General features: G+C 37.7%; 1 protein-coding gene across 3 annotated transcripts in view; it reads left to right on the top strand.

The window, feature by feature from the left end:
- Positions 1–13,080, top strand: part of BICC1 (BicC family RNA binding protein 1) — a 262,003-nt gene extending 248,923 nt beyond the window's left edge. For 2 of the 3 annotated variants that reach the window (XM_045069916.1, XM_045069915.1), the window contains exons 19-21: positions 1,827–1,987; positions 4,716–4,815; positions 10,385–13,080. In XM_045069916.1, the coding sequence (XP_044925851.1) occupies positions 1,827–1,987; positions 4,716–4,815; positions 10,385–10,515 (392 nt within the window). In that variant the 3' untranslated portion in view covers positions 10,516–13,080. Of the gene's footprint in view, positions 1–1,826; positions 1,988–4,715; positions 4,816–7,579; positions 7,659–10,384 lie in introns of all 3 variants that reach the window. The other variant, XM_045069917.1, reaches the window with a different exon arrangement.
- The last annotated feature ends 1,040 nt before the right edge of the window (positions 13,081–14,120 follow it).

The following is a 14,120-nucleotide window of genomic DNA, read 5'->3' as shown; positions in this document are numbered from 1 at the left end:
TCAACAGCACAGTTTTAGACAATTTTTCTTGACACTCTTCAAAAGCACCAATGTCCAGGTTTTCTTCAGACATCCCTATTTATACCAGTTGTTCCAATGTGATTCTCAGTAAACTCCTTCTTTTATTCTCAGAAAAAGTAAATGTATATCATTTGGACAGTAAATTATATGGTCATCCTGCCAGTAACCTCCTTATTGTCAACTCTGGTGGTTACTCCTGTGTGTTCTTCAAACTCTGCTTCGTGTGTCTCAATCAAACCAGCACCTCACTGGATTGATGACTTTGGGTCCTTACCTTTAAGTGTTGGGGGTCCTTGTCTCTACACCTTCTCCCCACAAAAGATAAAACATCTATTTTTTAGGGGCACCTGGGTGGCTCAGTGGGTTAAGCCTCTGCTTTGGGCTCAGGTCATGATCCCCGCATCAGGCTCTCTGCTCAGTGAGGAGCCTGCTTCCTCCTCGCTTGCTCTCTCTCTCTCTCTCTCTCTCTCTCTGCCTGCTTGTGATCTCTGTCAAATAAATAAATAAATAATCTTAAAAACAAAAAAAAAAAAAAAGAAAAGAAAAAAATCCATATTTTAATACGTGTTTTTAAAAAGTTTTAAGTAGGCTCCATACCCATTGTGGGGCTTAAACTCATGACCCCAAGATCAGGAGTCCATGTTCCATCAGCTAAGCCAGCCAGGCACTCCTAAAACATCTATTTTTTAAGAGAAAGAGAAACCTGATCAGGAAATTCCTTCCACTTGAAATATAGGAAGTATATATACTCTTAGTTGGGAGATTAAAATGGCCAGAGAAAGTGATCAGTGGCACATAAAAACGTGTAGAACTGGATTCTTAGATTTGGAGAATGCATTGACCAAAGGAAATTCCATGTATCTAATTTGCTAGGTGAGTGCCCTCCACTCTCACCAGTCTGGGAATCCTTCCTGAAGCTGCAACTTCAGTATAAGAGGAAGAATCCCCACGTGATTGAGAGCCATTTGTTGGTCAGGGAGGTAGGGATGGCTACACAGACAGCTCTGCTAGGTTCTCCGAAGCATCTCTGGAAGAGTGGGTATTTGGCCAAGTGCTTGGCATGGCTCCCTAGTCCATCACCCAGCAGTGCATGTTATTGGGTCTGAGAACCACAGACAATCTGGGGAAATCTTTGTCCACCAAATCAGCCACAGAGTCAAGGCAAGTTCAGCATTGATGTCTTCGAAATTTTCTAAGTTAACTAATGTTCATAAGTTAAATCCAGAAACTGTGCCACCATTCTTACACTTCATATTTTCTCTTAACTTTAAAAGTGCTCTGTTTTGTAAACTAACTGCCCAATTATATTTTTGTAAGGAATGAGATTTACATGTTGCAATATCCTATAATTCCTTTGACCACAGGAAAGCACAAGTGTGGATACAGAGGGCCATCCTGCTTTCCAAAAGGAGTCTGGACTTACAGTAACTTTCCATACCTGTATTATATCCCAGGGATCTTTCTTCCAATTTCTCATTTAATTCATATCAAATCAATTACAAAGAGCAAATGTTTCTGAATGCTCAGGGAGAATATGATTAATGATTATTAACTACAGAGGCACTGCTGCTGAGTTGCTGCCTCCCAAGTGTATCTTTTTAATGGCAGGAGCCTCCCTGAAAGCAGTAACCCGCATTTCATTAATGAAAAGCCAAAGTTTCAGTAAAGAATTGCTGTATTCGGGCAGCTACTGCTCCGTTAAGCCCCACAATGAAATCTAAAATATTTGAGTGATTAAAATTTTTAATTAAACCATGTTGTCTCTGGGCATTTATACTTCAAGCTTGTCTCTGCTTGCCTTCCAGCGGAACACTATCTCAGCAGTAGCAATTACATGGACTGCATTTCTTCGCTGACGGGAAGCAATGGCTGTAACTTGAACAGCTCTTTCAAAGGCTCTGACCTCCCTGAGCTCTTTAGTAAACTGGGCCTGGGCAAATACACAGACGTCTTCCAGCAACAAGAGGTCAGTCACTGTTTGTTTATTTTCCTGGGCACCTTCATTTTGGTTGTACATATGATGGCTTCTAGAATGAAATCACTCATTGACCTATGCCTGTGCTTTCACTGAGCGTTTACTAAAGTCTCATAACTTGTTTTTGCTGCTAAGAAAAATGTCATTTCATTTCTTACTTATTTAGTGCAACTAATAAACACAGGATAGCAAAAATAGAGAAAATTTGGTTTCCAAGAACACACCTTCCCCAGTTTGAGCTAAAAGACCTAACCAGTTTATTGAGTCATAGGAACTTTGGACTCACAGCTCCCTCAGCAGCAGTCTGTATTTAAGATCATTTCAGCCCTTAATCTTTGTTACCTTCATTGGTGGCACTTTTAAAAGACCGCATCTGAAGTAAAATCTGTGGTCACTTTTGACCCCATCTTCGTCTTGTTGCTGAATCTGTTCCCACAAAATAGAATATGCTTTTTATATATGTTAATTTATTCGTTAATCTACTGCTTCGCTTTTGCCTGAGCTAAGACAGAAATGCGATGTCTTCTGAAACATCACCACCATGAATTTTGGTCAGACCGATAAGCGATGGCTATTTATGCTCTGCCTTAAAGAGAAGAGCCCCTGAACATGATTCTTTCTATTAATGCCGTCATGTTACTAGGGCACAGCTAACCCAGTGCAATAAAAAGTTAGAATATTTCAGTAAACATGTGTATTTTTCAAATCCAGACATGGTTTAAGTTTTATGCTAGTTTGGCTTAGTTGATACTAGAGAACATCTGATTAAGTCAGTAATTCCCAAGTACATATGTATCAAAAAGAATCTAAGATTTTTTTATTATACAGTTTATATCATGAATTTATGCCCATGGTTCATTAAGTAATTAAGTTTAATTGGTGAACTTTTTTGTTTTTTAACACCAAAAAAATGTCGTGTGTATTGGATTTCAGTGTATTGATTTTGTTTTCTTTTCCCTGAATCTAAATTATTGTTCATTTAACTCAGTTAAATGAACTCTCTAAGCTGAATAACACTTTTCCTTATCAAATGCATTAAAAAACTGCATTTACTGATTTAGTTCTGCTGGTTAGACAAGGGTAGCTGATTGAGAAGTTCAAGGGCAGAGTATTTTAACTTGTCCAGACAAAGAAGGTTTTGAAGTAAAAGATTGGTTGTTATTCAATAATATTTGGATTTGTTTTGTCTGTGTGTATTTAATATTTAAAGAAGCATAGAAATAAATTTATTAAAGGTAATTCTTACCTATTCACTCCAAGAAGGAAGAAAGCAGGACAATATAAAGTCAGACTGCTTTATCAAATATTTATTAACTAGACCAGAGGTCAGCAAAGGTACTTCTTAACCATTTACTCCAAGAAGGAAGAAAACAAGATAAAATAAAAGCCAGACTGCCTTTATTGAATATTTATTAACTAGAGCAGGGGTCAGCAAACTGTAGCCTGCAAACCTGCCTGATTTCATAAATAAAGTTTTATTGAAACACAGCCACATTCATTCATTTACATATTATCTGTGGCTGCTTTCAAGCTCAAATAGGAGAGTCGAATAGTTGCAAAGGAGATAATTTGTCCCACTAAGCCTGAAATAGTTACTCTCTTGCCCTTTAGAAAGAGAGGATCCCTAAAATAGAGAATCTATTTAATTGAATTTCTAAAAACATATCTTTCGACATGATAGATGAAAAGGTTTTCTAAGATATACCTTTAAAATGAAAACAGAATATCTCAAATTAATTTCTATATAATTTGAATGAAAAGTACAAATTTGGTTGTTTCTTTCATGTAGGATATTTTCTAATACTCAGATATCACTTAACAAGAATTTCCCAGTAAGTGACCTTGTGGGATTTAGTTTATTGTAAGCAAGTTGAATATTCATTTTTAGCCACTTTCACAGATGATAAGTCTAAATACATCATTACTAGCCATAGCTGTAAGTTTTTTTACACTTTCAGTGAGCCCATTGCTTTATATCTCCAATCATATTTAATGCCCACTGGAGCCCCATAGGATACAGTATTATCAACCCTAGGTGCCCACAACTAGTAATGGCAGAGGCAGAATGGAAAACCAACTCTCTCTGGCTTCAGAGCCCATTACCTTTCTGTTACTCCACAGTGTCTTGAAAGGAGGGGTCATATTCTTGAGCTACTTTGTTGCTAATGCCAGAGAGGGCAATTATATTGTCCCTGGAAATACCTCTTGTATGCCACTGTTGGAGATAATTTGCCAGGCTGAGCCAAGTGAACCATGTGTCTGATGTAGTTTAGGAATTCTTCTCTCAATTCTTATGTAGAACACAGTGGAGAATACCAGAGATGGTATTACTCAGTTTCTTTTTATGACGCTACGCTTAACCAGTTCAGAATCCAAAGCTAAGAAATGGTTTCTCTCTTCTGGACAGGTATGTATCCTTCCTCTTATGAGTTCCCCAAAAGTATAGAATTTGCTCGGGCTGCCAGAATGCTAAGACCTAAATATTTAATCTCAATTGCATTAAATTACTGGCTTGGTTAAGTTTTATGCTAGAATCATCACTTCCATTTCACCACCTTTGTTACTTACCCCTTATCCCCTCGGTTTGTGACACCACTGTTCCTTTTTGGAAGTCGGCATATTCGTAAATGGAATATGTGTAATAATGAGTTGAACTTTTAGTAAGCAAGAAAATAAGTGCTTAATATATTGGTTATTTATATTACTTTTTCACCTACAGATCGATCTTCAGACATTCCTCACTCTCACAGATCAGGATCTGAAGGAGCTGGGAATTACGACTTTTGGTGCCAGAAGGAAAATGCTGCTTGCTATCTCAGGTGAATATAAATCCTCATACTCACATTTTAAAATCTGAATAACTTCTGCCCATGGCCCCAGCCAGTGGGGCTGGTTCTGTCCATCAACCACTTGCTTACACGCTGACACCTTGTGGTTGTGGTTCTAGAGTGTTTTCCCACTAACAGTGTGACAAATGCTGAGAACATCCCTACTACTCCTTCATCAAGGCATTGGCCTGAAGACCTGCCTTGACAATGTTGTTCTTTAAAACAGATCTCTTCAGCAAGATCTAACCAAAATTGCCCTTTGCAGAACTTAAGATTGGGGGAGAGGTGGAATTCTCCTTGTCATGGTTGTGTTAAGCAATAATCATTGGGAATAATTACTCTGGTTTGGCTGTCATGTTCCAACTGCATGTGTCCTTGTCTGCCAGCTGAGATAACTGCACCAGAGAACAAGAGAAGGATCCTTCCTGTAGCTGGAATCTGGCAATATTGTCTTGCTTTAAAATTTTTCCCAAACTCTTAATAGAATCTGTGAGTCATAGAAGGGTGTAGTGTGCTGAATCTAGTTACAGAATGAAGGAAGATAATGTTGTCTGTCTCCCAGACCACCTTTTTTGTGCCCCTGTTGCATATTCTATGTATTAGAAAACATTGTTCTGTGTATTTCCTGAGTACCTGCCATTTAAGAGGAATTCAGCTGGGTGGTGGGTGGTGAGTCAGGAATCTGCAGATATATAACCATGTACCTCAAAAAGTTGTTTGGAGAAATATAACGGCAAAAATAAAAAGGGCAAAGAAAAAAAAAGAGGTTACTTTTTGAAGTTCTGATGAAGTTCATTAATATCAATATTATATGTGTGCCAGTTTCTCAGAAAGAGACATCAAGGGCAGAAGCCAAGTGTTAGGTGTGGTGGGAAAATGACTTTGCCTTTTCAAAACATTGATTTTTGCAGACTCTTGCCTTTATGAGGCCAGCGGTGCCATCCAACCAGTGCAAGTCCTTTCCAGCGCGAGTCCTTTCCAAATAGCATTCACTTATCAGATCAGCAAATAAAATAAAAACCTGTCATTTTCCATTTAATTTTAGCCTGAGATTGCATCCCTCTCCCAACCCCATCAGGAAATTGTATATATAGACCTAATACCTGAAGCACATACAAGCAGAGCAGCTCTGAAAGAAGGGTGGAAATTCAGCGAGTAAGCAGCCTGTTAGGGTCCTCCGTGGATAGGGTTCTTCAGGCGTCAGTTGGAGAAGTCTTCTCCCCTCCTGCGCACCCACGCAGTTGCATTAATGAAACTCATAAGGGCAGATGCTTTTTCTTGTTTCATTCATAAGATCACCTTTGTATAGTAGAAAGAGCACTGTGTTCACATAAGGAGATCTGGGCTTTGCCTCTGCCGAGGCATTAGTCTTTGGGTGAGTTTCCAAACCTCATTTGGTTTTAGTTTCTTACCCATGAAGGTGGGTTGGAATAGATGATTCTGTAAGATCACCTTCCTTTCCTAAGGTCTGTCCTTCTATGCGCTGTGTCATCAGGGGTAGTGAAAATAACCGACAGTTTTAGCAGTGTATGTGATTAGCATTAGTTCTTTCTCTTTCTACTACCTGTGGCAATAGGACAATTTGCAATTTGCTTACTCTGAAGCTTAGCCCTAAATGCTATTTCTAGACTCAAATTAACCTTATGTATGTTTACGTTCTTTTATTAATTTAAAAAAGAAATTAATATACTACTTGAAATTTGATTAACTCACATAACTGAGCCTGTAGTGTAAATATATACTTGTAAGCAGGCACCTTTATACCAGAGAAGTTTATGTCCTAGAATTGGATAATTATTCACTAGAAAATCATAGAATGTCAGGGACCGTGTGATGAAAATTAAGGTCTTTCTTCGTGCACCCAAGCTTTGTAAAGCTTCCAGCAACAAGCAGATATCTCTAAATCATTGGGACCTTTATCCTGGAAGACATTTGTGATGTATTCCAGATGGGTTTTGGGGAGTAGAGTGGAAACAGGAGGGGTTTTGAAGCTTCTTTAAATTTTTTTTTTCTTCATTCATCCTCAGTGTGGTTCTGTTGTGGTTATACACTACTTCTGTAAACCACCTCTCTCAATGGGGCTCACAGGTCTTCTTGCTTTTAAAGGAAATTAGATGCCTTATGAATGTTCGGCACAGTGTGAAGTATTCGATTATTTTAAGTATGCTTTTGCCTTACTTTGTTGAGCGTATTTGTTTGAACCTGGTAAATTGTTTTCTCTGCAAGTAATAAGTTTTTATTGAGAAACGCTTTGTCAAAAAACTTCTTTTTCCAATTCAGCTCATCTGATAACAAAGACATCCATTCCTAGTCTCAGAACATTCCATTTCCAAGGACAGAATGCAGGATATCTGGGCAGCTTTTACTCATGTCTGTCTTGTGATTATATAGTTTGGTTAAATACAGAGTTTGCTCAAAATTCCTTTCTAAAATTTTATAGATTTTTAATTTGTAATCAGGGTCATTCTTTCAGTGTAAGGTTTTATTTTGTTTTTAATCTTGGGCCCGAGGACATTTCTTTTAATGTCATAGAAGGAGAGGAGATTTATCTCTAATAGAGACAAATCAGAGGGGGGGAAATGGTCTTTTTTTCAAATCTATGATTTTTTGAAAATTCTTTGATTTCTCTCAGAATATTTTAGTGAGTGATTAACTAAATGTACAGGGACAAGGTAAAAGGAACTTTAACATCCTGTAGACAGGCTTCCCACATCGGCCTCAGGTAGATCTAACATTTCCTGACCTATTCTTTTAGTTTGTGACTCTGTTCAGACCCGCAACAAGATCCTGAGAGCTGCCAGGATTGTGTGAACCTTGGAATTTCAAAGAAAAAGGTTGGTATTTTCCCAAACTATCTCTTAGGTTTACTTGAAAAAAATCAGGAGGGACTTTGCTTTTTAATATAAAAAAGAACAACAGAAATTAAAGTCTCTTCAATAGGACTTGATCTTTAATAATCTCTGGAAGATTTATCTGTTTCACATTTAGAAATATATACCTTAGAAATTATTTAGAAATTATTTCTTTAGGGAATGGATGAATTCCTTCATGATCATTTTATGCTCTCAAAAATCTAGTTGATGTGACTTTCCAGAATAAAGTTTTCAATGTTTCTTTTAAAAATGTGTTTGTCTTCAGTGGCCCAGTTTCTTCATGTGCTCAATTGTACATGTTACGTGTGCTAGGGGAGACTGGTGTTTCACCTGTTCATTCCTCTTCCTTCTCGATAGTATGGCAATGTTTTCCTGATTCATGGGTTATTCTCTCATGAGAAAATGGAGACCAAAGACTGTCCTCTAACTAGAAGGCGATAAAACTTTCCCAAGCCATGTACTTTTAAGGGGATTCATTCTTAACTCTCTTACAGTTGCCTTTAAATACATTAAATTCTGTCTTGATTTCTGAATCTCTGTTTTTTAAACAAGATACAGGTGTTCAACTTTTAGTAGGAATGTCATTGTTACAGTGTTTCTGCAAGAGTTTGAAGGTAGCCATCTATAAAGGAGCCTGCATATATCTTGCTTGTGTAGATATCTTCCTTGTTTCTCCAGAGTTTTAAAGATGCATTTTTCTGTTTAAAAAATAAATTTGGTATCATGAAATCTGAAGTTTAGCTGTATTATCTGGCATACCTGAAACTACTGATTTTTTTAAAATTTGTATTCCGATGCCTCAGTTGGTCTTCTCTACTTGGATGGACCACTGGAGCCCAAAGCCCAGGACATGGACCTCTATGTAGGCAGATAGAGTTTCAGCCTGTCACTTAAACGTTATTTTTAAAACTCAATTTTCTTACCTAAAATGGAGAATAGTGGGTACCTGGTGGCTCAAGTTGGTTGAGCGTCTGCCTTCAGCTTACGTCATGATCCTGGCCTCCTGGGATCGAGTCCCATGTCCAGCTCCTTGCTCAGCAGGGAGTCTGCTTCTCTGCCCCTCCCCCTGGCTCATACTTTCTCTCTCTCTCAAATAAATAAAATCTTTAAAATATATATATAAATAAATAAAATGGAGAATAGTAATATCACTTACTCCTTAAGGAGGACTTAAATAGGACAAATCAAATCATAAAGTGCTTATCTTATAATAAACACTACTAAATTTCTGTTATTTTTGTTCTGCCCTAAGACCTCACTGTGGCCAAAAGAGAGATGTCTCCACTCAGGCATCACCCCTGTGGGGCAGACATTTACATTTTGGAAGGTAGCAGAGTGAAATGTTAAGGGTACTGGTTCATCTTCCAGAACTTGGGAGATGAGTGCACATCCAGTCATATGGCTGTCCCTAGCCACCTGTGACCAACCCACTGCAACCTGAATCTCTTGTTCTGAACCCCGGCACTGGTATAGCCATAGCTTGCAGTGCGACTTCAGAATTGGAAAGGGGACTGTACCTGTGTGGTGGTGAGAATGCACATTCTGGATCGCTGGCTCTACTCCTGTCAAAAAAAAAAAAAAAAAAAAAAAAAAAAAAAAGGAAGGGAAGCAAGAAGGAGAGAGGGAAGAAAAAGAAAGGAAAAGGCAATACAACTTTAATCACATCAACTATATAATCCCATTATTTGATACTTCGGTTTGATGGCTGTCGGCTACTCTAATTTCCAGAGTATGACCATTGTCTTTACTGGAATGAGTTCATTAGCAGGAGTTACATCATTTAGTTTGAGGATTTGTAAATACGTGTGTTGGGGGAAAGGGGACTGTTGCATAGTGATAAACAAGGTGGACTGCTGCAATTAATTTTTTCCTTTCTGATTAGTAATTTCTGGTTGATGAAAGGCAAAGTAAACTGTGTTTTTTTCAGGACTCTGGTTTCTTTAAAATGAAATGAAAACATCTTAGTTTTTCCCTGAGAACTTGAGTTCAAGTATTAGTTGTTTTCAGTTACAATAATTTCACAAACCGTCGGTATTTTTCCTAGGTTGATTTTTTTATTCAAAGGAAACTCCTGCTGATACAGTTCCTCACATAACTCTTTTTGACTCAAGGAGCAGAGGCATCAGGAGTCGGTGGAGCCATTGGGCTGTGGCTTAACACTTCATCGTGCTCCTTCGTTATTCTCACATTTGTGTGTGGAGTTTCCTTTTCATGTCTGACTTCAGTAATTTAATGAATGCTGTGTTTGACATGGATGAGTTCAGTAGCTGTAATAATTTTCTGTGTCATTGGTAATACACCCTCTCATATGCCTTTCGCCACCTCTGATGGCTCCCCTTTCCTTGCCTCTGCAATGACATTTGAGATAGTTCAAACCGGTTAATTTGTCAGCCAGGAATAAAGAGGGTTCTGAGAACACGACATACCTGCTGGATAGTCTACAAACTGCAATAAAAATGATTTACTGTCCCTTGGTTCTCTCACTACCAACATGCTCCACTTAATATCAGACTTTCTAGCATTTCAGAAATGTCTTGACCAGCAACTAAAACTTTTCCTTTTGCTACCAGATTGACTTTCCCTCCAAAACCCTTCTATGTCACCATTTTCTGGGCTCTACTGCCTTGTCCTGTAGATAATAGAACTTTTCTATTGAGCTTCTAACAATTCTTTCTTTTTCTCTCTAGAACTAAATAAAAATCGAAGAAAGCTTTTTGAACCACCAAGTGCACGCACCTCTTTCCTGGAAGGCGGAGCGAGTGGGAGGCTACCCCGTCAGTATCACTCGGACATTGCTAGTGTCAGTGGCCGCTGGTAGCAATATCCTCGAGGCATGCACCCACCAAATCTGTCAAGTTGGACACAGGAGATCAGATCTGTGAACAGCCTTCACTGCACACCGTCCTCAGTACTCTGGGTGTCCGGTATCAGGACCAACACATCTTACTCAAACCTGAACTTTGTGCCTAAAAGCAAGAAAAGAGAGAAGGTGAACTTATGTCATCATACAGAAATGCCACATTTGGATGACTTTTTTTAAACGGCAATCCGACAGAACTTGCAATTTGAGGGTAGGGCTTTATTTCCTGTTTTTATTTACCTAAGTAATGTATGCACTGATTTTTTTTTTACTTAAAATGAAGGATTAATTGACATCTGGGATGCCAGAAAACTTAGAGGTTCTTTTTGTTTGCTTGTTTTGTTTAGGGATTTGGGGATTTTTTAAAAAAATAATCAAAATGGAATTTTCTGGTACTGCTTTAAAATAATTATTGAGGTCTTTCAGCACTTTACACTTTCTAATTTCTTGTCCTGTGGAAATCATGCCTCTTTCTCTCAACTTTCATGTCACCTGATGTATTGGTACAAATCAGATTTAGGCATACTTTTCTGACAATCAAGTTTTTATTTGAAATGGTACTAGATTATCAGTTTTGTGCCAAATATTCTGACTTTGGGAAATGTAAATGACTCCCCTTGGTTCTGGACCAGTTCTGTTCATTTATATCAACATCCTAGAAATAATTAGCAATTAACCTATTTCACATAACAGGTACAAAGAAAGACCAGATGGACTTTGCAATATTAACCCTTTGCAGTCATCATATTTAGCTGCTGCCTGTATTGCTAAAATGATTTTAATGGTTGTCTGAAGGCAAAGGGCTATTCTTTAGTATACTGCCACTAAAGGACACTTATTTATATCAAACTTTTATTTTTAGATATTATAAGCATACAGTACATAACTGATTAAATTGATATCTACTAGAGATTTATGGTAGAGAATGGACGGCATTCAATAACTGGAGCCCTAGATTGTCACTTTATTTAAAAAAAAGACAAATAATCATCTGACAAGACAGCACTGTTGCCATTAAGAGGAGAAATAAATTACTATCCTTATCATGTACACTCTAGCTGTGCTCCATATGGTCACAGGACTTTCAAAAACCATATCTGTCTGCTTGAAGTAGACTTGTGTTTGTTGAGAACAGAAAGGCTTTATTTAAGTTTCCAGGATGACAGTTTATAAAAACAGCGGAGTTCCAAAGGAAGACCCAAAGAAAAAGACTATTTTCTAAGTGGCTAGACTCATTGTTACTATCTTATACTGTGAAAGTCCAAGAAATCGGGCAACATTGTTTCCTAGGTCTTTTCGGACATCTTACTATAGATTTATGAAGGGTTTTCAATCCATGAAGAAAATCACTAAGTGCCTCTCTTTCTTCAAAGCAATATTATTTCCAAGTGTATTGATTTGTTGGAAAACTTTCCCATAGGAAATATTGTGAATTACCTGTACTGTAATGACTTATTTATGTTCAGTATTCAAGACTTTCTACATGGACATAAACCACTGTCACACATTTTCAGAAGAAGGTCTTACATAAGCCTACATAACAATTGAGGACTTTCATACAAATGTGAGATTAGAAGGATTCACCAGATATTTTTCCATGACTAAGTCTTTCCATTAAAGTAAGAAAAAGAATTGAAATTTTGCACTCAGAAAAAAATTTCACCTTATAAAATAATATTGGTAACCTGGAAGGCATAAGTAATGGGCCTGTCATAAAATTATATCCGTAATGACAGCACGAAGGGGATGGATGCCCATTCCTAACTAAATCTTGCATGCTTAGGTGTGAGAACTAAATTGCTTCTTTTGCGAGTACAACAGAATCATCCTGTGCACAAGTCACATGAATACGATGGAGTTCCCTGCTTTACGTGGCTGTATGGACACATCACACTACACATTCAGCACAGGGTAAGAATTTGGATTCATTTCCTGTTCCACTCAGTGCTATAAGTTTCATTTCTTTAATAAGACCTTCCTAAATTAGAAAAAATAATAACATCATTTAGAGCTCTTTCCCCAGCTCTACCATGCAGTTGTAATAGGAGGAAGATGGGATGAATTCACAGTATTAAGTTGATAACAGGTTTTATGAACAGTGCTTTGATACTATGCCAAAGAGAAAACTGTCCCAGTTAAACTAGATTAAATAGGGTGGCTAAAAATTAAAAACAAAAACAAAAAACACTGGAAATTACTTTTCTCACTTTCTCTTGATGCAATGAAGAGAATATGACACTACAGTATATGGTGTTGTCAGTGTTATATGATGCACAAAATATTTGGATTATTTGAATAAATGTTAGCTTTTAATCAGTCTGTGCCTTAATAGTGACCGGTTATCTGTAAATAGAGAACAGATACAGATTGTATTTTTGTGGGGGGTTTTTGTCCTTCTAGTGATTTTTTTTTTAAATGAAAGATGGAATTAAGCATTGAAAATGGGAATTTTTCTAAACTAATCAAGTGTTATATGAAAAATAAATTTATATAACCCCTTTGTATTGCCCTTGCTAGACGAAATGTGTCTTTTTAATTTTTTTTTTTTTTTTTGCCTTTTTCAGCAGAATTGGAAGATGTCTCTGTAGTAGCATTGAGCATGCATTCTCTCTTCCTGTTGTTTTGCATTGGCCATCCTCATTTTCATCCAGAAGCTAAAGCACTTTATTTTAGCCAGTGAGCTCGGGACCAGTAATCAATCATTGTTTCTCTGGCCACCCATAGGTATATACCAAAAGAGTAAGACTACACATTTTATTCTTGCTCTTTCTTTCTTTTATAAAGAATCAAATGTATGACCACTTTGACAACCTCATCCATCAACAGAGGAGCTCTTTCCTAAAGTTATGCTGGGCTTCTTGACCCAGGTTCCTGTTTCAGAGATGGACTGTCGTGCTGTCACACTGCACACCGAACCCTCACTGTGCCTTGTGCTGAGATTTTATCTGAACTCCTCTTCAAATGGAATTAATATATTGCCAATCCTGAGAGTTGTTAAATCTCAAGGAAATGCTAACCTTCCACTTATTTATGCTTCCAAAAATAACTCCACTGTGCTGAGTGGAGTGTGGATTCTGCTTAGCTTTCTCAAGCCCTCTCCACTTGCCCCTCCCCACTGCTCACTCTCTCTCTCTAAAAAATAATCCTTAAGGAAAATGGAAAATGGTGGAGGTACTGGGCAATGGACTGCCCCTGCCCTTCAACATAGGCCTCCATGTGTTTATAGCACTGAGAACTCCTATGCTGAATAGAAACCCCTGTTTTTGACAAAACTGTTGAAAAGTTCCCATCTCAGAAATGGGCATGAGTTCTCAAATGCAGTATTTCTTTCATCTACCTTTTGTTTTCTAGGTTTCATACGTTTAATCAGATTCTCAAAAGGAATGTGGCCAAAAGGGTTATGACACACAGCTTTATAGTAACACTATATGAGCCATAACTTCTTAGATTTGACTCCAAGTGACTTTAAAACTCAGATTTACCTTGAGAGAACATGAGTTTGCTACCACTGAGGGCAATCTGAGAACGTAACAATAGAGAGTGATGCTAGATGGTGACATAAG

Source organism: Mustela putorius, unplaced genomic scaffold, assembly GCF_011764305.1.
Source record: "Mustela putorius furo isolate JIRA1106 unplaced genomic scaffold, ASM1176430v1.1 tig00003949_pilon_pilon_pilon, whole genome shotgun sequence".
In the NCBI taxonomy this organism is placed as follows: domain Eukaryota; kingdom Metazoa; phylum Chordata; class Mammalia; order Carnivora; family Mustelidae; genus Mustela; species Mustela putorius.
This window is presented reverse-complemented; position numbering and strand designations above follow the sequence as displayed.